This window comes from Oncorhynchus masou, chromosome 24 (assembly GCF_036934945.1).
Source record: "Oncorhynchus masou masou isolate Uvic2021 chromosome 24, UVic_Omas_1.1, whole genome shotgun sequence".
In the NCBI taxonomy this organism is placed as follows: domain Eukaryota; kingdom Metazoa; phylum Chordata; class Actinopteri; order Salmoniformes; family Salmonidae; genus Oncorhynchus; species Oncorhynchus masou.
The window spans coordinates 108,085,036-108,112,155 of NC_088235.1; the positions used below are offsets into that span (position 1 = coordinate 108,085,036).

General features: G+C 45.0%; 1 protein-coding gene across 2 annotated transcripts in view; it reads left to right on the top strand.

Annotated features, from left to right (window-relative positions):
- LOC135513222 (DENN domain-containing protein 1B-like) overlaps positions 1-27,120 on the top strand; it is a 272,795-nt gene that overhangs the window by 139,110 nt on the left and 106,565 nt on the right. For both annotated transcript variants that reach the window (XM_064936030.1, XM_064936029.1), the window contains one exon: positions 5,890-5,991. In XM_064936030.1, the coding sequence (XP_064792102.1) occupies positions 5,890-5,991 (102 nt within the window). The remainder of the gene's footprint in view (positions 1-5,889; positions 5,992-27,120) is intronic.

Sequence of the window (27,120 nt, forward strand, 5' to 3'; positions counted from 1 at the left end):
AAAAGTTTTATAGCCCATGTCCCTTCACAGGGGCGGGCCACTGATTGAGCAGAGCCCTACCTTATGAAATCCCAAATCTCACATTTTAGAAGCTAAAATCACATTTCATCCCATCATGAATAATTTCATATTCCAACATTTAAATTGAACAACAATGTGAATCGGATAACTCTGATGTGTAGACTTTCCACTGTAGAGTTTGTCATCTTATCATTGATGAGAATGTCTCAGATGACAACCGAACTGACATCATATTCATTAAGTACCACCGCATATGTTCAACTGGTCGGATCACCAGAATATGGTTCATTTCCACCCACCTTCTGATGTTCCCAGAATCTCTATGTTAACCAAGGGGTTTTGTTTGCAATTGTAACATCAGTAGGGTAGAGAGAGGAAAAAGAGGTGAAGAGGTATTTATGACTGTCATAAACCTACCCCCAGGCCGACATTATGACAACAGCAACAGCGAGATTAAAAACTATCAGACTGCTGTAAATACATTACATCAGGTTATTACAACAAGTTATAATAATCAGCTGAAATAATTTCACACTTCAGGGAACTCATTTAAAAGCTGCCCTATCAGCACCATCAGGTGTAATTTGTTTTGTAAGGAATTCCATTCAAACTAAAGGCTTATTTAACAAACTTTGTGGGGACAAGCGGGACCTCAAGAGGTAACCAACCCTGCGAACGGGGTTTGGTATCTTATGTTTTTTCTATTTCAACAGGGAAGTGAGGTATGTTGGAAGCTTGTGGAGAAGGGCTTTGGAAACAAAGGAGTAATGTAGTGTTGTACTGGACTTTAGTGATGTCCAGCCGACCTTCTGATACAGGAAGCAGTGAGGAGTATTAAAACAGTCACCTGTAATAAAGCCAAGGGCGTTATGGTAAACGGCATCCAAGGTTTTAAGAGTAGTGGCTGCTGCATTTTGGCAAGTGTTGTCACCATAGTCACGAACTGGCAGGAAAGTTGACTGTGCAATCTGCTTTCTGCTGTTCTTTGAGAGGCAATACTTTTCTCCCAAAAAATAAACCTTCAAAAAGCACACATTGTGTTCTGTCTGTCAGAGTTCTTAACGCAAGACTCCTGTTCCAGGCCTATTTCAGACAGATTTTGAATGAGTAGGGAATGGTAAACGGTGTCGAATGCCTGGGAAAGGTCTATATTTAAGGCAGCACAATGTTTTTCATGATCTAGGCAATTTAACACCATCATCCGTCATCTAAAACAAGCATAGTGGCTGAAACAACGCTATGTCCAGGTCTGAAACCAGACTGGTGCATATTTAGAATAGAGTGAGAAGTTAAAAAATATCTTAACTGGGAGTTTACCAGGGATTCTAATACCTGACCTAGGCAAGATAACTTGAAGATTGGGCTAAGTCAGAAGGATCTCCGCCTTTATGTAGGGGGGAGGACATATGCCGCTTTACAAATCTTACAGATAACTCCAGGTTAAAAGGTGCATTTGGATTTATTTACATCGATCGTTAGCAAGGCACTTAATACATCATAGACATCAAATGGTTCAAATAGAAATGTAGTATGTGAGTCTGTTAGAGCAGCATTCTGTACAGTCTGTTCTGAGGTGACTAAAGGACTCCCTCTAGTGGAATGAGATATATTTCCATAGACTATCCTTTCAAAAACAGGTTGCCAGAGGAAGTAAAATGGTTACTAAAAGCACTACAAATTTCCCGAATTGTCTCGTATGGGACCAGAGGCTTTCAAAACCTGCTGGGGCAACGAGGGGGTGGAGTTTTGTTTGCGTTTGAAATGGGTTAAATTGATACGTTTTTCACTGATCTACACACAATACCCCATAATGTCGAAGTGGAGTTCTGTTTTTAGAAATGTTTAGAGATTAGTTAGAGATTAGTTGAAAACAAAATGAAAAGTTAAAAACGAAAAGCTGAAATGTCTTCTGTCAATAAGCAAGCATTCAACCCTTATTTTTGAATGATTATATTTTACCTTTTCTCCCCAATTTCCAATTGGTAGTAACAGTCTTGTCTAGAGGTCGACCGATTATGATTTTTCAACGCTGATACCGATACTGATTATTGGAGGACCAAAAAAAGCCGATACAGATTAATCAGACTTTAAAAAAATATATTTATTTATTTGTAATAATGACAATTACAACAATACTGAATGAACACTTATTTTAACTTAATATAATGCATCAATAAAATCAATTTAGCCTCAAATAAATAATGAAACATTTTCAATTTGGTTTAAATAATGCAAAGTGTTGGAGAAGAAAGTAAAAGTGCAATATGTGCCATGTAAGAAGCTAACGTTTAAGTTCCTTGCTCAGAATATGAGAACACATGAAAGCTGGTGGTTCCTTTTAACATGAGTCTTCAATATTCCCAGGTAAGAAGTTTTAGGCTGTAGTTATTATACGAATTATAGGACTTTTCCCCTAGGAGAAATAAGAATTATATGATTTATTTGATTCCATATACCTTTGACTATTGGATTTTCTTATCTGCATGTTAGTATTGCCAGTGTAACAGTATAGCTTCCATCCCTCTCCTCGCCCCTAACTGGGCTCGAACCAGGTACACATCGACAGCCACCCTCGAAGCATCATTACCCATCGCTCCACAAAAGCCTTGCAGGGCAAGAGCAAGGGGAACAACTACTTCAAGGTCTTAGAGCGAGTGCCGTCACTGATTGAAACTCTATTAGCACGCACCCCGCTAACTAGCTAGCCATTTCACATCGGTTACACCAGCCTAATCTCGGGAGTTGATAGGCTTGAAGTCATAAACAGCTTAATGCTTGAAGCACAGCAAAGAGCTGCTGGCAAACACACGAAAGTGCTGTTTGAATGAATGCTTATGAGCCTGCTGCTGCCAACCACCGCTCAGTCAGACTGCTCTATCAAATCATAGAATTAATTATAACAATAACACACAGAAATACGAGCCTTAGTTCATTAATATGGTCAAATTCGGAAACTATCATTTTGAAAACAAACAAAATGTTTATTATTTTAGTGAAATATGGAACCGTTATGTATTTAATCTAACGGGTGGCATCCCTAAGTCTAAATATTGCTTTTACATTGTACAACCTTCAATGTTATGTCATAATTATGTACAATTCTGGCAAATTAATTACGGTCTTTGTTAGGAAGAAATGGTCTTCACCCAGTTCGCAACGAGCCAGGCGGCCCGAACTGCTGCATTACACCCTGACTCTGCTTGCACAGAACGCAAGAGAAGGGACACAATTTCCCTAGTTAAGTGAAATTCATGTTAGCAGGCAATATTAACTAAATATGCAGGTTTAAATAAATATATACACTTGTGTATTGATTTTAAGAAAGGCATTGATGTTTATGGTTAGGTACACATTTTGCGAATGCGCTTGTTAAATCATCACCCGTTTGGTGAAGTAGGCTGTGATTCGATGAGAAATTAACAGGCACCGCATCGATTATATGCAAGCAGGACATGCGAGATAAACTAATAATCTCATCAACCATGTGTAGTTAACTAGTGATTATGTTAAGATTGATTGTTTTTTTGTAAGATAAGTTTAATGCTAGCTAGCATCTTACCTTGGCTTCTTGCTGCACTCGCGTAACAGGTAGTCAGCCTGCCGCACAGGCTCCCCGTGGAGTGCAATGTAAGGCAGGTGGTTAGAGCATTGGACTAGTAACCGGAAGGTAGCAAGATCGAATCCCCGAGCTGACAAGGTGAAAATCTGTCGTTCGGCCCCTGAACAAGGCAGCTAACACTTTGGATGGTGTATCAATATACCCAGCATCCTGTTAGCAATAAGGCACTAAAGTAATATTGCAAAAAAATGTGGCAACGAAATTAACTTTTTTGTCCTGAAAACAAAGCGTTATGTTTGGGGCAAATCCAGTACAACACTTATCGTATTTTTAAGCAAGGTGGTGGCTGCATCATGTTATAGGTATGCTTGTCATCGGCAAGGACTAGTGAGTTTTTTTTTAGGATAAAAAGAAATGGAATAGAACTAAGCACAGGCAAAATCCTAGAGGAAAACTTGGTTCAGTCTGCCTTTCAACAGACACTGGGAGAAAAATTCACCTTTCAGCTGCATTGCTAGCTAAAACACAAGGTACACAGGAGTTGCTTACCAAGATGTCATTGATCGTTGTTCCTTAGTGGCCTGGGTACAGTTTTGACTTATATTGGCTCGAAAAGCTATGGCAGGACTTGAAAATGTCTGTCTAGCAATGGTATCTTACAAATTGTACAATCCAGGTGTGCAAAGCTCTTAGAGACTTACCCAGAAAGACTCACAGCTGTAATCACTGACAAAGGTGATTCTAACAGTTGTATTGGAGTTGAATACTTATTTAATCAAAATATATTAGGGTTTTTATTTTCCATTAATTTAAAAAAAAAAGTTAGAATTTTTCTTTCACTTTGTTCTATACTATGTTGTGTAGATCGTTAACAAAAAAAATCTCAATTAAATCCATTTTAATCCCACTTTGTTACAGTTCAAGGCTGCAGGATTTCAGATCAGAGGGCGTGTGTGTGTGTGTGTGTGTGTGTGTGTGTGTGTGTGTGTGGTGTGTGTGTGTGTGTGTGTGTGTGTGTGTGTGTGTGTGCGTAGCAGTATTTATCACACACTGTGCCAGTGACAGACCCTCTCTCCTGCACCGCATAATTAGACCAGATCAGCATGCAAGCCTCCTCAGCCACCACTGTGACATATTGTATATGACTGTGTGTGTATGTGCCTGTATGCTTGCTCATCGACTTGTGTGTGTGTGAGAGTTTGCGTGTGTGCGTAACTATGTGATTGTGTATATGAGAGCCTCCATATCCCAGACTGTCACAGACCGAAGTGACAATGTAGAGACCCCCCCCACACACACACACACACACACACACACACACACACACACCCGATCCCACCTGCCTACTGAGCACAGCAGTCATAATAGTATGGTTTGTAACTATCAACTCAGCAGACTTATGCAGAGTGTATTTCTAATTGTTTTTCCTCATTTTGGTGTATATTTTTTGTGTGTATGGAGTTGTGATGACTGTAGTTTTAATGTCAGCCAGTCTATATCTGGTTGTAAGACAAACACTTGGGTTACTGCTAATGAAACAGGTCTGTGTGACCTTTATTAAATCACATCAAAAAGTTTATTTGTCACGTGCGCCGAATACAACAGGTGTAGTAGACCTTACAGTGACATGCTGAATACAACAGGTGTAGTAGACCTTACAGTGAAATGCTGAATACAACAGGTGTAGTAGACCTTACAGTGAAATGCTGAATACAACAGGTGTAGTAGACCTTACAGTAAAATGCTGAATACAACAGGTGTAGTAGACCTCACAGTGAAATAATGAATACAACAGGTGTAGTAGACCTTACAGTGAAATAATGAATACAACAGGTGTAGTAGACGTCACAGTGAAATGCTGAATACAACAGGTGTAGTAGACCTTACAGTGAAATGCTGAATACAACAGGTGTAGTAGACGTCACAGTGAAATGCTGAATACAACAGGTGTAGTAGACCTTACAGTGAAATAATGAATACAACAGGTGTAGTAGACGTCACAGTGAAATAATGAATACAACAGGTGTAGTAGACCGTACAGTGAAATGCTGACTTACAGGCTCTAACCAATAGTGCAAAAAAAGGTATTAGGTGAACAATAGTTAAATAAAGAAATAAAAACAACAGTAAAAATACAGGCTATTATATTGTTCTGTATTGAGTTCTGGGTCCATTAAAAACCCTGACATGAATACATTTGTGTTGGGTCTGACATGGAGGAGGAGATGTATATTTTCAGACTGTTTTAAGAGGGAGTAACAACAGGATGGTGGTGTATGTGTGCTGACAACCTGTGTTTCTTCTCCCAGAGAGTGCGTAGCAGGTCGTTGGAGGATGTAGTGATACTAAACGTTGACACCAACACACTAGAGAGTCCCCAGAATGACCTGCAGAACCTGCCCAGTGACGTGGTGAGTGGAGAGAGACACGTACATACACACATGTACACACACACACACACACACACACACGTACACGCGTGTACACACACACGCGTACATACACACACACACACATTTTCAAACACACGTACATACACACACACGTACACACACGTGTACACACATACTGCATTATATATAATATTTATTTATTCATTTCTTTGAACTTTTTTGGATTATGTTTGTATTGTTTTGTATTGCTAGTAGTGCATCTTGATAGAGCTGTTGGCTAAGAAAATCACTATTTTAGTAGCTCTTCAGAGTAAATACGGCATACTTTTATGACTGCTGAATACCAACTATCAATAACTTAGATCATGTATTTTCAGGTAGAGATACCTCGTGAAGCAACTGCTCTCTATCCCTCGATCGTTCATTCGTAAGGGTGTAAAAGACAGACTGGACAAGTAGGCACGCAATGGATTATGGTCATTGTAGTTAATGACCAAGTTTTTTTGAGCTAAACTATGTTGCATTTTGGCCTGTTGGAAACTACAACACCCTACTACATCACACAGTTTGTGTTCACTAGAGAAACTGAGAAAATGTGCCCATTGATCTCACCCCCCAAAAAATATTTACAAAATAAATGGAATTTAAAAAAATGTAAACCAACGTCAGTCATTTAGTTGTTTAAAAACCTCTCAGAACCAATTGCTAGGTATTATTCCTCCACTGTTGGAGCTACAAACACAACATTTCAAGGCACCTGCAATAACACCTTCTAGTCTGTGTATCAATAAAGTTTAATTTGATTAACACACACACAAACACTAGCACAGTATTTTAAAATGGTTCCGCTACACACACACCCTCTCGTACATAGTCTTTTAAAATGGTTCCGATACATACACACCCTCCCTCTTTCCGCCCTCTTTCTCTCTCTCATTCACCAACATGTAGTTTATCTTCTTATAGAAACATTCTCACATACACCCTTCCTTCCTCACCCTCCAGTCATTAGTGGCTCTAGTGGGGAATCCTGTGACACACACACACATAGACACACACACACACTAGGCCCAGAAGATGCCAGTATTACAATACTCGTTATCGTGGCTAGGAAACAAAACACGAAGCTGATTTAACTTCTTCAGGAAAACAGCCTTAATGTTGGAATCAAACATCATCATGTTGTCATCCAGAGTCATATTCATTTATTTTCCAAGCAATAGCACACAGTATGTTACATACAGCAGGTTTATACAGGACCCAAGAGTTTATGCTGCGTCGTGTTTTCATTTCAAAATATTCCGACGAGACACACACACACACACACGCACACACACACACACACACACTTCAAGTCAGGCAGCCATCAGTCATTAGCCATCAGATCTGTGGAAACATCTCTCCCTCTATTTTAATCATTATTCCTCAAAGACTGCTTTTCTGCCTGCCCAGTGCCACGTCTCGGCCCAGTGGCACGTCTCCGGGAAACGACAGAGCGAAAAAGACTGTGGGTTTGAAACGGAGGTAGAGAGGGATGAGGGATAGGAGGAGAGACTGGGGGTTTGTGAGAGGGAGAGGGAAGCAGAGGGAGCAAGTGAGACCGAGAATAAGGGGGCCAATTACCAGTGGTGCCTCAGTAGCCACCTGCCAGCTCCCTCTCTTTAATTAATGTAGCGCTGACACTGGTCCGAGCAACAGGAAACCAGGGTCACACACGCGCCTGTCATCCCTCCGTTTGAATCACACAGGAGGCAGTTTGTTTCTTTCCTCTCTTGGGGGGACGTAATACTCCTCTTGAGGCAGTGTACCTACAGTACGACCGCCTCTCTGACTGTGCAGCAGCCCGCTTCTCTCTCTGTCTTTGTCTCTCTGTCTTTGTCTCTCTGTCTTTGTCTCTCTGTCTTTGTCTCTCTGTCTCTCTCTCTCTCTCTCTCTGACTCTCTCTCTCTCTGACTCTCTCTCTCTCTCTCTGACTCTCTCTCTCTCTCTGTCTCTGTCTCTCTGTTTCTCTCTCTCTCTGACTCTCTCTCTCTCTCTCTCTCTCTCTCTCTCTCTCTCTCTGTCTCTCTCTCTGTCTCTCTCTCTGTCTCTCTCTCTGTCTCTCTCTCTGTCTCTCTCTCTGTCTCTCTCTCTCTCTCTCTCTCTCTCTCTGTCTCTCTCTGTCTCTGTCTGTCTGTGCCCAGGGACTCCACTCCTAAATTAAACAGCAAACTGAGTTTGTCACAAAAGAGAGCTGGCTCTTTTGAATCTGACAGGCAACAGAGAAAATCCTTTGTGTTTGTCATCTGCTAAATGAAGTGGTGGCTCAGAGCTCACCATTTCCCTACGACTAATCACAGAACACACTCACGGCGAATCACCTGAAACAAGACCTGTCCCCACCATAGTGCTATCACATATTTACTTCGGCTAATTATCCCTCTCTTTCTCCTGCTATGTTATCGCTAGGGGTGAGGTAGATGAATCAGGAAAATAGCAGGTATTAATTGTGGGGAATTCCTGGCCCCTCGTTAGTTTTGTTGTTAGTTAAAAGGATGTGTCACATGGCATCTGAAATTTGTGTTTACATACAGTGAGATTGGTTGAGAGGCATTGCTCAGTTCTTCAGAACCCACTGCAGGGGAACAGAAGCTTTAATTAAAACTGTCACTTTTAATCTCACAATAAGAAACTGTTCACTGACTGCTTGATATTGACTTTATAGAACTGTCATTATAACTTAGGACAGCTAGAATTATAATAGACAAACTTCAAATCAAAATTAAATCAAATCAAACTTTATTTGTCACATGCGCCGAATACAACAGGTGTAGACCTTAGTGTGAAAGGCTGACTTACAAGCCCTTAACCAGCAGTGTAGACCTTAGTGTGAAAGGCTGACCTACAAGCCCTTAACCAGCAGTGTAGACCTTAGTGTGAAAGGCTGACTTACAAGCCCTTAACCAGCAGTGTAGACCTTAGTGTGAAAGGCTGACCTACAAGCCCTTAACCAGCAGTGTAGACCTTAGTGTGAAAGGCTGACTTACAAGCCCTTAACCAGCAGTGTAGACCTTAGTGTGAAAAGCTGACCTACAAGCCCTTAACCAGCAGTGTAGACCTTAGTGTGAAAGGCTGACTTACAAGCCCTTAACCAGCAGTGTAGACCTTAGTGTGAAAGGCTGACCTACAAGCCCTTAACCAGCAGTGTAGACCTTAGTGTGAAAGGCTGACTTACAAGCCCTTAACCAGCAGTGTAGACCTTAGTGTGAAAGGCTGACCTACAAGCCCTTAACCAGCAGTGTAGACCTTAGTGTGAAAGGCTGACTTACAAGCCCTTAACCAGCAGTGTAGACCTTAGTGTGAAAAGCTGACCTACAAGCCCTTAACCAGCAGTGTAGACCTTAGTGTGAAAGGCTGACTTACAAGCCCTTAACCAGCAGTGTAGACCTTAGTGTGAAAGGCTGACCTACAAGCCCTTAACCAGCAGTGTAGACCTTAGTGTGAAAGGCTGACTTACAAGCCCTTAACCAGCAGTGTAGACCTTAGTGTGAAAGGCTGACCTACAAGCCCTTAACCAGCAGTGTAGACCTTAGTGTGAAAGGCTGACTTACAAGCCCTTAACCAGCAGTGTAGACCTTAGTGTGAAATGCTGACTTACAAGCTCTTAACCTGCAGTGCAGTTCAAGAAGAGTTTAGAAAATATTTACCAAATGAACTAAAGTAAAAATGAACACAATAAAATAACAATAACGAGGTTATATACAGGGGGTTCGGTTCCAGGTCATATGTACATGTAGGTAGGGTGATGGGTTCGGTTCCAGGTCATTAGTACATGTAGGTGGGGTGATGGGTTCGGTTCCAGGTCATATGTACATGTAGGTAGGGTGATGGGTACGGTTCCAGGTCATTAGTACATGTAGGTAGGGTGATGGTTCGGTTCCAGGTCATTAGTACATGTAGGTAGGGTGATGGGTATGGTTCCAGGTCATTAGTACATGTAGGTAGGGTGATGGGTTCGGTTCCAGGTCATTAGTACATGTAGGTAGGGTGATGGGTACGGTTCCAGGTCATTAGTACATGTAGGTGGGGTGATGGGTACGGTTCCAGGTCATTAGTACATGTAGGTGGGGTGATGGGTACGGTTCCAGGTCAATAGTACATGTAGGTAGGGTGATGGGTTCGGTTCCAGGTCATTAGTACATGTAGGTGGGGTGATGGTTCGGTTCCAGGTCATTAGTACATGTAGGTGGGGTGATGGGTTCGGTTCCAGGTCATTAGTACATGTAGGTAGGGTGATGGGTTCGGTTCCAGGTCATATGTACATGTAGGTAGGGTGATGGGTACGGTTCCAGGTCATTAGTACATGTAGGTAGGGTGATGGGTTCGGTTCCAGGTCATTAGTACATGTTGGTAGGGTGATGGGTACGGTTCCAGGTCATATGTACATGTAGGTAGGGTGATGGGTACGGTTCCAGGTCATTAGTACATGAAGGTAGGGTGATGGGTACGGTTCCAGGTCATTAGTACATGTAGGTAGGGTGATGGGTTCGGTTCCAGGTCATTAGTACATGTAGGTAGGGTGATGGGTACGGTTCCAGGTCATTAGTACATGTAGGTAGGGTGATGGGTTCGGTTCCAGGTCATTAGTACATGTAGGTGGGGTGATGGGTACGGTTCCAGGTCATTAGTACATGTAGGTAGGGTGATGGGTTCGGTTCCAGGTCATTAGTACATGTCGGTAGGGTGATGGGTTCGGTTCCAGGTCATTAGTACATGTAGTTGGGGTGATGGGTACGGTTCCAGGTCATTAGTACATGTAGGTGGGGTGATGGGTTCGGTTCCAGGTCATTAGTACATGTAGGTGGGGTGATGGGTTCGGTTCCAGGTCATTAGTACATGTAGGTGGGGTGATGGGTTTGGTTCCAGGTCATTAGTACATGTAGGTGGGGTGATGAGTTTGGTTCCAGGTCATTAGTACATGTAGGTGGGGTGATGGGTTTGGTTCCAGGTCATTAGTACATGTAGGTGGGGTGATGGGTTCGGTTCCAGGTCATTAGTACATGTAGGTGGGGTGATGGGTTCGGTTCCAGGTCATTAGTACATGTAGGTGGGGTGATGGGTACGGTTCCAGGTCATTAGTACATGTAGGTGGGGTGATGGGTTCGGTTCCAGGTCATTAGTACATGTAGGTGGGGTGATGGTTCGGTTCCAGGTCATTAGTACATGTAGGTGGGGTGATGGGTTCGGTTCCAGGTCATTAGTACATGTAGGTGGGGTGATGGGTTCGGTTCCAGGTCATTAGTACATGTAGGTGGGGTGATGGGTTCGGTTCCAGGTCATTAGTACATGTAGGTGGGGTGATGGGTACGGTTCCAGGTCATTAGTACATGTAGGTGGGGTGATGGGTTCGGTTCCAGGTCATTAGTACATGTAGGTGGGGTGATGGTTCGGTTCCAGGTCATTAGTACATGTAGGTGGGGTGATGGGTTCGGTTCCAGGTCATTAGTACATGTAGGTAGGGTGATGGGTTCGGTTCCAGGTCATATGTACATGTAGGTAGGGTGATGGGTACGGTTCCAGGTCATTAGTACATGTAGGTAGGGTGATGGGTTCGGTTCCAGGTCATTAGTACATATAGTTGGGGTGATGGGTTCGGTTCCAGGTCATTAGTACATGTAGGTGGGGTGATGGGTTCGGTTCCAGGTCATTAGTACATGTAGGTGGGGTGATGGGTTCGGTTCCAGGTCATTAGTACATGTAGGTGGGGTGATGGGTTCGGTTCCAGGTCATTAGTACATGTAGGTGGGGTGATGGGTTCGGTTCCAGGTCATTAGTACATGTAGGTGGGGTGATGGGTTCGGTTCCAGGTCATTAGTACATGTAGGTAGGGTGATGGGTTCGGTTCCAGGTCATTAGTACATGTCGGTAGGGTGATGGGTTCGGTTCCAGGTCATTAGTACATGTAGTTGGGGTGATGGGTACGGTTCCAGGTCATTTGTACATGTAGGTAGGGTGATGGGTACCGGTCAGTCCAGGTCATATGTACATGTAGGTGGGGTGATGGGTTCGGTTCCAGGTCATTAGTACATGTAGGTGGGGTGATGGGTTCGGTTCCAGGTCATTAGTACATGTAGGTGGGGTGATGGGTACAGGTCAGTCCAGGACATTAGTACATGTAGGTAGGGTGATGGGTACGGTTCCAGGTCATATGTACATGTAGGTGGGGTGATGGGTACGGTTCCAGGTCATTAGTACATGTAGGTGGGGTGATGGGTTCGGTTCCAGGTCATTAGTACATGTAGGTAGGGTGATGGGTACGGTTCCAGGTCATATGTACATGTAGGTAGGGTGATGGGTTCGGTTCCAGGTCATTAGTACATGTAGGTGGGGTGATGGGTTCGGTTCCAGGTCATTAGTACATGTAGGTAGGGTGATGGTTCGGTTCCAGGTCATTAGTACATGTAGGTGGGGTGATGGGTTCGGTTCCAGGTCATTAGTACATGTAGGTGGGGTGATGGGTTTGGTTCCAGGTCATTAGTACATGTAGGTGGGGTGATGGGTTCGGTTCCAGGTCATTAGTACATGTAGGTGGGGTGATGGGTTCGGTTCCAGGTCATTAGTACATGTAGGTAGGGTGATGGTTCGGTTCCAGGTCATTAGTACATGTAGGTGGGGTGATGGGTTCGGTTCCAGGTCATTAGTACATGTAGGTAGGGTGATGGGTTCGGTTCCAGGTCATATGTACATGTAGGTAGGGTGATGGGTACGGTTCCAGGTCATTAGTACATGTAGCTAGGGTGATGGGTTCGGTTCCAGGTCATTAGTACATATAGTTGGGGTGATGGGTTCTGTTCCAGGTCATTAGTACATGTAGGTGGGGTGATGGGTTCGGTTCCAGGTCATTAGTACATGTAGGTGGGGTGATGGGTTCGGTTCCAGGTCATTAGTACATGTAGGTGGGGTGATGGGTTCGGTTCCAGGTCATTAGTACATGTAGGTGGGGTGATGGGTACGGTTCCAGGTCATTAGTACATGTAGGTAGGGTGATGGGTTCGGTTCCAGGTCATTAGTACATGTCGGTAGGGTGATGGGTTCGGTTCCAGGTCATTAGTACATGTAGTTGGGGTGATGGGTACGGTTCCAGGTCATTTGTACATGTAGGTAGGGTGATGGGTACCGGTCAGTCCAGGTCATATGTACATGTAGGTGGGGTGATGGGTTCGGTTCCAGGTCATTAGTACATGTAGGTGGGGTGATGGGTTCGGTTCCAGGTCATTAGTACATGTAGGTGGGGTGATGGGTACAGGTCAGTCCAGGACATTAGTACATGTAGGTAGGGTGATGGGTATGGTTCCAGGTCATTAGTACATGTAGGTATGGTGATGGGTTCGGTTCCAGGTCATTAGTACATGTAAGTAGGGTGATGGGTACGGTTCCAGGTCATTTGTGCATGTAGGTGGGGTGATGGGTTCGGTTCCAGGTCATTAGTACATGTAGGTAGGGTGATGGTTCGGTTCCAGGTCATTAGTACATGTAGGTGGGGTGATGGGTTCGGTTCCAGGTCATTAGTACATGTAGGTGGGGTGATGGGTTTGGTTCCAGGTCATTAGTACATGTAGGTGGGGTGATGGGTTCGGTTCCAGGTCATTAGTACATGTAGGTGGGGTGATGGGTTCGGTTCCAGGTCATATGTACATGTAGGTAGGGTGATGGGTACGGTTCCAGGTCATTAGTACATGTAGCTAGGGTGATGGGTTCGGTTCCAGGTCATTAGTACATATAGTTGGGGTGATGGGTTCGGTTCCAGGTCATTAGTACATGTAGGTGGGGTGATGGGTTCGGTTCCAGGTCATTAGTACATGTAGGTGGGGTGATGGGTTCGGTTCCAGGTCATTAGTACATGTAGGTGGGGTGATGGGTTCGGTTCCAGGTCATTAGTACATGTAGGTGGGGTGATGGGTACGGTTCCAGGTCATTAGTACATGTAGGTAGGGTGATGGGTTCGGTTCCAGGTCATTAGTACATGTCGGTAGGGTGATGGGTTCGGTTCCAGGTCATTAGTACATGTAGTTGGGGTGATGGGTACGGTTCCAGGTCATTTGTACATGTAGGTAGGGTGATGGGTACCGGTCAGTCCAGGTCATATGTACATGTAGGTGGGGTGATGGGTTCGGTTCCAGGTCATTAGTACATGTAGGTAGGGTGATGGGTTCGGTTCCAGGTCATTAGTACATGTAGGTGGGGTGATGGGTACAGGTCAGTCCAGGACATTAGTACATGTAGGTAGGGTGATGGGTACGGTTCCAGGTCATATGTACATGTAGGTGGGGTGATGGGTACGGTTCCAGGTCATTAGTACATGTAGGTAGGGTGATGGGTTCGGTTCCAGGTCATTAGTACATGTAGGTGGGGTGATGGGTTCGGTTCCAGGTCATTAGTACATGTAGGTAGGGTGATGGTTCGGTTCCAGGTCATTAGTACATGTAGGTGGGGTGATGGGTTCGGTTCCAGGTCATTAGTACATGTAGGTGGGGTGATGGGTTTGGTTCCAGGTCATTAGTACATGTAGGTGGGGTGATGGGTTCGGTTCCAGGTCATTAGTACATGTAGGTGGGGTGATGGGTTCGGTTCCAGGTCATTAGTACATGTAGGTGGGGTGATGGGTTCGGTTCCAGGTCATTAGTACATGTAGGTGGGGTGATGGGTACGGTTCCAGGTCATTAGTACATGTAGGTGGGGTGATGGGTTCGGTTCCAGGTCATTAGTACATGTAGGTGGGGTGATGGGTTCGGTTCCAGGTCATTAGTACATGTAGTTGGGGTGATGGGTTCGGTTCCAGGTCATTAGTACATGTAGGTGGGGTGATGGGTTCGGTTCCAGGTCATTAGTACATGTAGGTGGGGTGATGGGTTCGGTTCCAGGCCATTAGTACATGTAGGTGGGGTGATGGGTTCGGTTCCAGGTCATTAGTACATGTATGTGGGGTGATGGGTTCGGTTCCAGGTCATTAGTACATGTAGGTGGGGTGATGGGTACGTTTCCAGGTCATTAGTACATGTAGGTTGGGTGATGGGTTCGGTTCCAGGTCATATGTACATGTAGGTAGGGTGATGGGTTCGGTTCCAGGTCATTAGTACATGTAGGTGGGGTGATGGGTACGGTTCCAGGTCATTAGTACATGTAGGTGGGGTGATGGGTACGGTTCCAGGTCATTAGTACATGTAGGTAGGGTGATGGGTTCGGTTCCAGGTCATATGTACATGTAGGTAGGGTGATGGGTATGGTTCCAGGTCATTAGTACATGTAGGTATGGTGATGGGTTCGGTTCCAGGTCATTAGTACATGTAAGTAGGGTGATGGGTACGGTTCCAGGTCATTTGTGCATGTAGGTGGGGTGATGGGTACTGGTCAGTCCAGGTCATATGTACATGTAGGTGGGGTGATGGGCACAAGTCAGTCCAGGTCATATGTACATGTTGGTAGGGTGATGGGTACTGGTTCAGGTCATTTGTACATGTAGGTGGGGTGATGGGTACAGGTCAGTCCATGTCATTAGTACATGTAGGTAGGGTGATGGGTTCGGTTCCAGGTTATTAGTACATGTAGTTGGGGTGATGGGTTCGGTTCCAGGTCATATGTACATGTAGGTAGGGTGATGGGTACGGTTCCAGGTCATTAGTACATGTAGGTAGGGTGATGGGTTCGGTTCCAGGTCATTAGTACATGTAGTTGGGGTGATGGGTTCGGTTCCAGGTCATTAGTACATGTAGGTGGGGTGATGGGTTCGGTTCCAGGTCATTAGTACATGTAGGTGGGGTGATGGGTTCGGTTCCAGGTCATTAGTACATGTAGGTGGGGTGATGGGTTCGGTTCCAGGTCATTAGTACATGTAGGTGGGGTGATGGGTTCGGTTCCAGGTCATATGTACATGTAGGTGGGGTGATGGGTACGGTTCCAGGTCATTAGTACATGTAGGTGGGGTGATGGGTACGGTTCCAGGTCATTAGTACATGTAGGTAGGGTGATGGGTTCGGTTCCAGGTCATATGTACATGTAGGTAGGGTGATGGGTATGGTTCCAGGTCATTAGTACATGTAGGTATGGTGATGGGTTCGGTTCCAGGTCATTAGTACATGTAAGTAGGGTGATGGGTACGGTTCCAGGTCATTTGTGCATGTAGGTGGGGTGATGGGTACAGGTCTAGGTAATATGTAGGTAGGGGCGATGGGTACAGGTCTAGGTAATATGTAGGTAGGGGCGATGGGTACAGGTCTAGGTAATATGTAGGTAGGGGTGATGGGTACTGGTCTAGGTAATATGTAGGTAGGGGCGATGGGTACAGGTCTAGGTAATATGTAGGTAGGGGTGATGGGTTCTGGTCTAGGTAATATGTAGGTAGGGGTGATGGGTTCTGGTCTAGGTAATATGTAGGTAGGGGCGATGGGCACAGGTCAGTCCAGGTCATATGTACATGTTGGTGGGGTGATGGGTACTGGTTAGTCCAGGTCATATGTACATGTTGGTGGGGTGATGGGTACTGGTTAGTCCAGGTCATATGTACATGTTGGTAGGGTGATGGGTACTGGTTAGTCCAGGTCATATGTACATGTAGGTAGGGGCGATGGGTACTGGTCAGTCCAGGTCATATGTACATGTTGGTAGGGTGATGGGTACTGGTTAGTCCAGGTCATATGTACATGTAGGTAGGGGCGATGGGTACTGGTCAGTCCAGGTCATATGTACATGTTGGTAGGGTGATGGGTACTGGTTAGTCCAGGTCATATGTACATGTTGGTAGGGTGATGGGTACTGGTTCAGGTCATTTGTACATGTAGGTAGGGTGATGGGTACTGGTCTAGGTAATATGTAGGTAGGGTGATGGGTACTGGTCTAGGTAATATGTACATGTAGGTAGGGTGATGCGTACTGGTCTAGGTAATATGTACATGTAGGTAGGGTGATGGGTACTGGTCTAGGTAATATGTAGGTAGGGGCGATGGGTACAGGTCTAGGTAATATGTAGGTAGGGGCGATGGGTACAGGTCTAGGTAATATGTAGGTAGGGGTGATGGGTACAGGTCTAGGTAATATGTAGGTAGGGGTGATGGGTTCTGGTCTAGGTAATATGTAGGTAGGGGTGATGGGTACAGGTCTAGGTAATATGTAGGTAGGGTGATGGGTACTGGTCTAGGTAATATGTAGGTAGGGGTGATGGGTACAGGTCTAGGTAATATGTAGGTAGGGGTGATGGGTTCTGGTCTAGGTAATATGTAGGTAGGGGTGATGGGTACTGGTCTAGGTAATATGTACATGTAGGTGGGGTGATGTGTACTGGTCTAGGTAATATGTAGGTAGGGGTGATGGGTACTGGTCTAGGTAATATGTACATGTAGGTGGGGTGATGGGTACTGGTCTAGGTAATATGTAGGTAGGGGTGATGGGTACTGGTCTAGGTAATATGTACATGTAGGTAGGGTGATGGGTACAGGTCTAGGTAATATGTAGGTAGGGTGATGGGTACTGGTCTAGGTAATATGTAGGTAGGGGTGATGGGTACTGGTCTAGGTAATATGTACATGTAGGTGGGGTGATGGGTACTGGTCTAGATAATATGTACATGTAGGTAGGGGTGATGGGTTCTGGTCTAGGTAATATGTACTTGTAGGTGGGGTGATGGGTACTGGTCTAGGTAATATGTAGGTAGGGGTGATGGGTACTGGTCTAGGTAATATGTAGGTAGGGGTGATGGGTACTGGTCTAGATAATATGTAGGTAGGGGTGATGGGTACTGGTCTAGATAATATGTAGGTAGGGGTGATGGGTACTGGTCTAGATAATATGTAGGTAGGGGTGATGGGTACTGGTCTAGGTAATATGTAGGTAGGGAGTGATGGGTACTGGTCTAGGTAATATGTACATGTAGGTTGGTGTGATGGGTACAGGTCTAGGTAATATGTAGGTAGGGGTGATGGGTACTGGTCTAGGTAATATGTAGGTTGGTGTGATGGGTACTGGTCTAGGTAATATGTAGGTAGGGGTGATGGGTACTGGTCTAGGTAATATGTACATGTAGGTAGGGGTGATGTGTACTGGTCTAGGTAATATGTACATGTAGGTAGGGGTGATGGGTACTGGTCTAGGTAATATGTACATGTAGGTGGGTGTGATGGGTACTGGTCTAGGTAATATGTACATGTAGGTAGGGTGATGGGTACTGGTCTAGGTAATATGTACATTTAGGTTGGTGTGATGGGTACTGGTCTAGGTAATATGTAGGTAGGGGTGATGGGTACTGGTCTAGGTAATATGTAGGTAGGGGTGATGGGTACAGGTCTAGGTAATATGTACATGTAGGTGGGGTGATGGGTACTGGTCCAGGTAATATGTAGGTAGGGTGATGGGTACTGGTCTAGGTAATATGTACATGTAGGTGGGTGTGATGGGTACTGGTCTAGGTAATATGTACATGTAGGTAGGGTGATGGGTACTGGTCTAGGTAATATGTACATTTAGGTTGGTGTGATGGGTACTGGTCTAGGTAATATGTACATGTAGGTTGGTGTGATGGGTTCTGGTCTAGGTAATATGTAGGTAGGGGTGATGGGTACTGGTCTAGGTAATATGTACATGTAGGTTGGTGTGATGGGTACTGGTCTAGGTAATATGTACTTGTAGGTGGGGTGATGGGTACAGGTCTAGGTAATATGTAGGTAGGGGTGATGGGTACTGGTCTAGGTAATATGTACATGTAGGTTGGGTGATGGGTACTGGTCTAGGTAATATGTACATGTAGGTGGGGTGATGGGTACAGGTCTAGGTAACATGTACATGTAGGTGGTGTGATGGGTACTGGTCCAGGTAATATGTAGGTGGGGTGATGGGTACAGGTCTAGGTAATATGTACATGTAGGTGGTGTGATGGGTACTGGTCCAGGTAATATGTAGGTAGGGGTGATGGGTACAGGTCTAGGTAATATGTACATGTAGGTAGGGTGATGGGTACAGGTCTAGGTAATATGTACATGTAGGGGTGATGGGTACTGGTCTAGATAATATGTAGGTTGGTGTGATGGGTACAGGTCTAGGTAATATGTAGGTAGGGGTGATGGGTACTGGTCTAGATAATATGTAGGTAGGGGTGATGGGTACTGGTCTAGGTAATATGTACATGTAGGTAGTGGTGATGGGTACTGGTCTAGGTAATATGTAGGTAGGGGTGATGGGTACTGGTCTAGATAATATGTAGGTAGGGGTGATGGGTACTGGTCTAGGTAATATGTACATGTAGGTTGGTGTGATGGGTACAGGTCTAGGTAATATGTAGGTAGGGGTGATGGGTACTGGTCTAGATAATATGTAGGTAGGGGTGATGGGTACTGGTCTAGGTAATATGTACATGTAGGTTGGTGTGATGGGTACAGGTCTAGGTAATATGTAGGTAGGGGTGATGTGTACAGGTCTAGGTAATATGTAGGTAGGGGTGATGGGTACTGGTCTAGGTAATATGTAGGTAGGGGTGATGGGTACTGGTCTAGGTAATATGTAGGTAGGGTGATGGGTACTGGTCTAGGTAATATGTACATGTAGGTAGGGTGATGGGTACTGGTTCAGGTAATATGTAGGTAGGGGTGATGGGTACTGGTCTAGGTAATATGTAGGTAGGGGTGATGGGTACTGGTCTAGGTAATATGTAGGTAGGGGTGATGGGTACTGGTCTAGGTAATATGTACATGTAGGTTGGTGTGATGGGTACAGGTCTAGGTAATATGTAGGTAGGGTGATGGGTACTGGTCTAGGTAATATGTAGGTAGGGGTGATGGGTACTGGTCTAGGTAATATGTACATGTAGGTTGGTGTGATGGGTACAGGTCTAGGTAATATGTAGGTAGGGTGATGGGTACTGGTCTAGGTAATATGTAGGTAGGGGTGATGGGTACTGGTCTAGGTAATATGTACATGTAGGTAGTGGTGATGGGTACAGGTCTAGGTAATATGTACATGTAGGTAGGGTGATGGGTACTGGTCTAGGTAATATGTACATGTAGGTAGGGGTGATGTGTACTGGTCTAGGTAATATGTACATTTAGGTTGGTGTGATGGGTACTGGTCTAGGTAATATGTACATGTAGGTTGGTGTGATGGGTTCTGGTCTAGGTAATATGTACATGTAGGTAGGGGTGATGTGTACTGGTCTAGGTAATATGTAGGTAGGGTGATGGGTACTGGTCTAGGTAATATGTACATGTAGGTAGGGGTGATGGGTACAGGTCTAGGTAATATGTAGGTAGGGGTGATGGGTACTGGTCTAGGTAATATGTACATGTAGGTAGGGGTGATGGGTACAGGTCTAGGTAATATGTAGGTAGGGGTGATGGGTACAGGTCTAGGTAATATGTACATGTAGGTGGGGTGATGGGTACTGGTCTAGGTAATATGTACATGTAGGTAGGGGTGATGGGTACAGGTCTAGGTAATATGTAGGTAGGGGTGATGGGTACAGGTCTAGGTAATATGTACATGTAGGTGGGGTGATGGGTACTGGTCCAGGTAATATGTAGGTAGGGTGATGGGTACTGGTCTAGGTAATATGTACATGTAGGTGGGGTGATGGGTAGTGGTCTAGGTAATATGTACATGTAGGTAGGGGTGATGTGTACTGGTCTAGGTAATATGTACATGTAGGTAGGGGTGATGGGTACTGGTCTAGGTAATATGTACATGTAGGTGGGTGTGATGGGTACTGGTCTAGGTAATATGTACATGTAGGTAGGGTGATGGGTACTGGTCTAGGTAATATGTACATTTAGGTTGGTGTGATGGGTACTGGTCTAGGTAATATGTAGGTAGGGGTGATGGGTACTGGTCTAGGTAATATGTAGGTAGGGGTGATGGGTACAGGTCTAGGTAATATGTACATGTAGGTGGGGTGATGGGTACTGGTCCAGGTAATATGTAGGTAGGGTGATGGGTACTGGTCTAGGTAATATGTACATGTAGGTGGGTGTGATGGGTACTGGTCTAGGTAATATGTACATGTAGGTAGGGTGATGGGTACTGGTCTAGGTAATATGTACATTTAGGTTGGTGTGATGGGTACTGGTCTAGGTAATATGTACATGTAGGTTGGTGTGATGGGTTCTGGTCTAGGTAATATGTAGGTAGGGGTGATGGGTACTGGTCTAGGTAATATGTACATGTAGGTTGGTGTGATGGGTACTGGTCTAGGTAATATGTACTTGTAGGTGGGGTGATGGGTACAGGTCTAGGTAATATGTAGGTAGGGGTGATGGGTACTGGTCTAGGTAATATGTACATGTAGGTTGGGTGATGGGTACTGGTCTAGGTAATATGTACATGTAGGTGGGGTGATGGGTACAGGTCTAGGTAACATGTACATGTAGGTGGTGTGATGGGTACTGGTCCAGGTAATATGTAGGTGGGGTGATGGGTACAGGTCTAGGTAATATGTACATGTAGGTGGTGTGATGGGTACTGGTCCAGGTAATATGTAGGTGGGGTGATGGGTACAGGTCTAGGTAATATGTACATGTAGGTGGGGTGATGGGTACAGGTCTAGGTAATATGTACATGTAGGTAGGGGTGATGGGTACAGGTCTAGGTAATATGTAGGTAGGGGTGATGGGTACTGGTCTAGGTAATATGTACATGTAGGTGGGGTGATGGGTACTGGTCTAGGTAATATGTAGGTAGGGGTGATGGGTACAGGTCTAGGTAATATGTACATGTAGGTTGGTGTGATGGGTACTGGTCTAGGTAATATGTACATGTAGGTTGGTGTGATGGGTACTGGTCTAGGTAATATGTACATGTAGGTTGGTGTGATGGGTACTGGTCTAGGTAATATGTACATGTAGGTGGGGTGATGGGTACTGGTCTAGGTAATATGTAGGTAGGGGTGATGGGTACTGGTCTAGGTAATATGTACATGTAGGTTGGTGTGATGGGTACAGGTCTAGGTAATATGTAGGTAGGGGTTATGGGTACTGGTCTAGGTAATATGTACATGTAGGTGGGGTGATGGGTACTGGTCAGTCCAGGTAATATGTACATGTAGGTGGGGTGATGGGTACAGGTCAGTCCAGGTAATATGTACATGTAGGTGGGGTGATGGGTACTGGTCAGTCCAGGTCATTTGTACATGTAGGTAGGGTGATGGGTACTGGTCTAGGTAATATGTAGGTAGGGGTGATGGGTACTGGTCTAGGTAATATGTACATGTAGGTAGTGGTGATGGGTACAGGTCTAGGTAATATGTACATGTAGGTAGGGTGATGGGTACTGGTCTAGGTAATATGTACATGTAGGTAGGGGTGATGTGTACTGGTCTAGGTAATATGTACATTTAGGTTGGTGTGATGGGTACTGGTCTAGGTAATATGTACATGTAGGTTGGTGTGATGGGTTCTGGTCTAGGTAATATGTACATGTAGGTAGGGGTGATGTGTACTGGTCTAGGTAATATGTACATGTAGGTAGGGGTGATGGGTACAGGTCTAGGTAATATGTAGGTAGGGGTGATGGGTACAGGTCTAGGTAATATGTACATGTAGGTGGGGTGATGGGTACTGGTCCAGGTAATATGTAGGTAGGGTGATGGGTACTGGTCTAGGTAATATGTACATGTAGGTGGGTGTGATGGGTACTGGTCTAGGTAATATGTACATGTAGGTAGGGTGATGGGTACTGGTCTAGGTAATATGTACATTTAGGTTGGTGTGATGGGTACTGGTCTAGGTAATATGTACATGTAGGTTGGTGTGATGGGTTCTGGTCTAGGTAATATGTAGGTAGGGGTGATGGGTACTGGTCTAGGTAATATGTACATGTAGGTTGGTGTGATGGGTACTGGTCTAGGTAATATGTACTTGTAGGTGGGGTGATGGGTACAGGTCTAGGTAATATGTAGGTAGGGGTGATGGGTACTGGTCTAGATAATATGTAGGTGGGGTGATGGGTACTGGTCTAGATAATATGTAGGTAGGGGTGATGGGTACTGGTCTAGATAATATGTAGGTAGGGGTGATGGGTACTGGTCTAGGTAATATGTAGGTAGGGGTGATGGGTACTGGTCTAGGTAATATGTACATGTAGGTTGGTGTGATGGGTACAGGTCTAGGTAATATGTAGGTAGGGGTGATGGGTACTGGTCTAGGTAATATGTAGGTTGGTGTGATGGGTACTGGTCTAGGTAATATGTAGGTAGGGGTGATGGGTACTGGTCTAGGTAATATGTACATGTAGGTAGGGTGATGGGTACTGGTCTAGGTAATATGTACATGTAGGTTGGTGTGATGGGTACTGGTCTAGGTAATATGTACATGTAGGTAGGGGTGATGGGTACAGGTCTAGGTAATATGTAGGTAGGGGTGATGGGTACTGGTCTAGATAATATGTAGGTAGGGGTGATGGGTACTGGTCTAGGTAATATGTAGGTAGGGGTGATGGGTACTGGTCTAGGTAATATGTAGGTAGGGGTGATGGGTACTGGTCTAGGTAATATGTAGGTGGGGTGATGGGTACTGGTCTAGGTAATATGTAGGTAGGGGTGATGGGTACTGGTCTAGGTAATATGTAGGTAGGGGTGATGGGTACTGGTCTAGGTAATATGTACATGTAGGTGGGGTGATGGGTACAGGTCTAGGTAATATGTACATGTAGGTTGGTGTGATGGGTACTGGTCTAGGTAATATGTACATGTAGGTTGGTGTGATGGGTACAGGTCTAGGTAATATGTAGGTAGGGTGATGGGTACTGGTCTAGGTAATATGTAGGTAGGGGTGATGGGTACTGGTCTAGGTAATATGTACATGTAGGTAGGGGTGATGTGTACTGGTCTAGGTAATATGTACATGTAGGTAGGGGTGATGGGTACTGGTCTAGGTAATATGTACATGTAGGTAGGGTGATGGGTACTGGTTCAGGTAATATGTAGGTAGGGGTGATGGGTACAGGTCTAGGTAATATGTAGGTTGGGGTGATGGGTACTGGTCTAGGTAATATGTAGGTAGGGGTGATGGGTACAGGTCTAGGTAATATGTAGGTAGGGTGATGGGTACTGGTCTAGGTAATATGTAGGTAGGGGTGATGGGTACAGGTCTAGGTAATATGTACATGTAGGTGGGGTGATGGGTACTGGTCCAGGTAATATGTAGGTAGGGTAATGGGTACTGGTCTAGGTAATATGTACATGTAGGTGGGTGTGATGGGTACTGGTCTAGGTAATATGTACATGTAGGTAGGGTGATGGGTACTGGTCTAGGTAATATGTACATTTAGGTTGGTGTGATGGGTACTGGTCTAGGTAATATGTACATGTAGGTTGGTGTGATGGGTTCTGGTCTAGGTAATATGTAGGTAGGGGTGATGGGTACTGGTCTAGGTAATATGTACACGTAGGTTGGTGTGATGGGTACAGGTCTAGGTAATATGTAGGTAGGGGTTATGGGTACTGGTCTAGGTAATATGTACATGTAGGTTGGGTGATGGGTACAGGTCTAGGTAATATGTACATGTAGGTGGTGTGATGGGTACTGGTCCAGGTAATATGTAGGTGGGGTGATGGGTACAGGTCTAGGTAATATGTAGGTGGGGTGATGGGTACAGGTCTAGGTAATATGTACATGTAGGTTGGTGTGATGGGTACAGGTCTAGGTAATATGTAGGTAGGGGTGATGGGTACTGGTCTAGGTAATATGTAGGTAGGGGTGATGGGTACTGGTCTAGGTAATATGTAGGTAGGGGTGATGGGTACTGGTCTAGGTAATATGTACATGTAGGTGGGGTGATGGGTACAGGTCTAGGTAATATGTACATGTAGGTTGGTGTGATGGGTACAGGTCTAGGTAATATGTAGGTAGGGGTGATGGGTACTGGTCTAGGTAATATGTACATGTAGGTTGGTGTGATGGGTACTGGTCTAGGTAATATGTAGGTAGGGGTGATGGGTACTGGTCTAGGTAATATGTACATGTAGGTGGGGTGATGGGTACTGGTCAGTCCAGGTCATTTGTACATGTAGGTGGGGTGATGGGTACAGGTCAGTCCAGGTAATTTGTACATGTAGGTGGGGTGATGGGTACAGGTCAGTCCAGGTAATTTGTACATGTAGGTGGGGTGATTGGTACAGGTCAGTCCAGGTCATTTGTACATGTAGGTGGGGTGATGGGTACTGGTCAGTCCAGGTCATTTGTACATGTAGGTGGGGTGATGGGTACAGGTCTAGGTAATATGTACATGTAGGTAGGGGTGATGGGTACTGGTCTAGGTAATATGTACATGTAGGTTGGTGTGATGGGTACAGGTCTAGGTAATATGTAGGTAGGGGTGATGGGTACTGGTCTAGGTAATATGTAGGTTGGTGTGATGGGTACTGGTCTAGGTAATATGTAGGTAGGGGTGATGGGTACTGGTCTAGGTAATATGTACATGTAGGTAGGGTGATGGGTACTGGTCTAGGTAATATGTACATGTAGGTTGGTGTGATGGGTACTGGTCTAGGTAATATGTACATGTAGGTAGGGGTGATGGGTACAGGTCTAGGTAATATGTAGGTAGGGGTGATGGGTACTGGTCTAGATAATATGTACATGTAGGTTGGTGTGATGGGTACAGGTCTAGGTAATATGTAGGTAGGGGTGATGGGTACTGGTCTAGGTAATATGTAGGTAGGGGTGATGGGTACTGGTCTAGGTAATATGTAGGTAGGGGTGATGGGTACTGGTCTAGGTAATATGTACATGTAGGTAGGGGTGATGGGTACTGGTCTAGGTAATATGTACATGTAGGTAGGGTGATGGGTACTGGTTAAGGTAATATGTAGGTAGGGGTGATGGGTACTGGTCTAGGTAATATGTAGGTAGGTCTGATGGGTACTGGTCTAGGTAATATGTACATGTAGGTAGGGGTGATGGGTACTGGTCTAGGTAATATGTACATGTAGGTAGGGTGATGGGTACTGGTTAAGGTAATATGTAGGTAGGGTGATGGGTACTGGTCTAGGTAATATGTAGGTAGGGGTGATGGGTACAGGTCTAGGTAATATGTACATGTAGGTGGGGTGATGGGTACTGGTCCAGGTAATATGTAGGTAGGGTGATGGGTACTGGTCTAGGTAATATGTACATGTAGGTGGGTGTGATGGGTACTGGTCTAGGTAATATGTACATGTAGGTAGGGTGATGGGTACTGGTCTAGGTAATATGTACATTTAGGTTGGTGTGATGGGTACTGGTCTAGGTAATATGTACATGTAGGTTGGTGTGATGGGTTCTGGTCTAGGTAATATGTAGGTAGGGGTGATGGGTACTGGTCTAGGTAATATGTAGGTAGGGGTGATGGGTACTGGTCTAGGTAATATGTACACGTAGGTTGGTGTGATGGGTACAGGTCTAGGTAATATGTAGGTAGGGGTTATGGGTACTGGTCTAGGTAATATGTACATGTAGTTTGGGTGATGGGTACAGGTCTAGGTAATATGTACATGTAGGTGGTGTGATGGGTACTGGTCCAGGTAATATGTAGGTGGGGTGATGGGTACAGGTCTAGGTAATATGTAGGTGGGGTGATGGGTACAGGTCTAGGTAATATGTACATGTAGGTTGTTGTGATGGGTACAGGTCTAGGTAATATGTAGGTAGGGGTGATGGGTACTGGTCTAGGTAATATGTACATGTAGGTGGGGTGATGGGTACAGGTCTAGGTAATATGTACATGTAGGTTGGTGTGATGGGTACTGGTCTAGGTAATATGTACATGTAGGTTGGTGTGATGGGTACTGGTCTAGGTAATATGTAGGTAGGGGTGATGGGTACTAGTCTAGGTAATATGTACATGTAGGTGGGGTGATGGGTACTGGTCTAGGTAATATGTAGGTAGGGGTGATGGGTACTAGTCTAGGTAATATGTACATGTAGGTGGGGTGATGGGTACTGTTCTAGGTAATATGTAGGTAGGGGTGATGGGTACTGGTCTAGGTAATATGTAGGTAGGGGTGATGGGTACTGGTCTAGGTAATATGTACATGTAGGTGGGGTGATGGGTACTGGTCTAGGTAATTTGTAGGTAGGGGTGATGGGTACTGGTCTAGGTAATATGTAGGTAGGGGTGATGGGTACTGGTCTAGGTAATATGTAGGTAGGGGTGATGGGT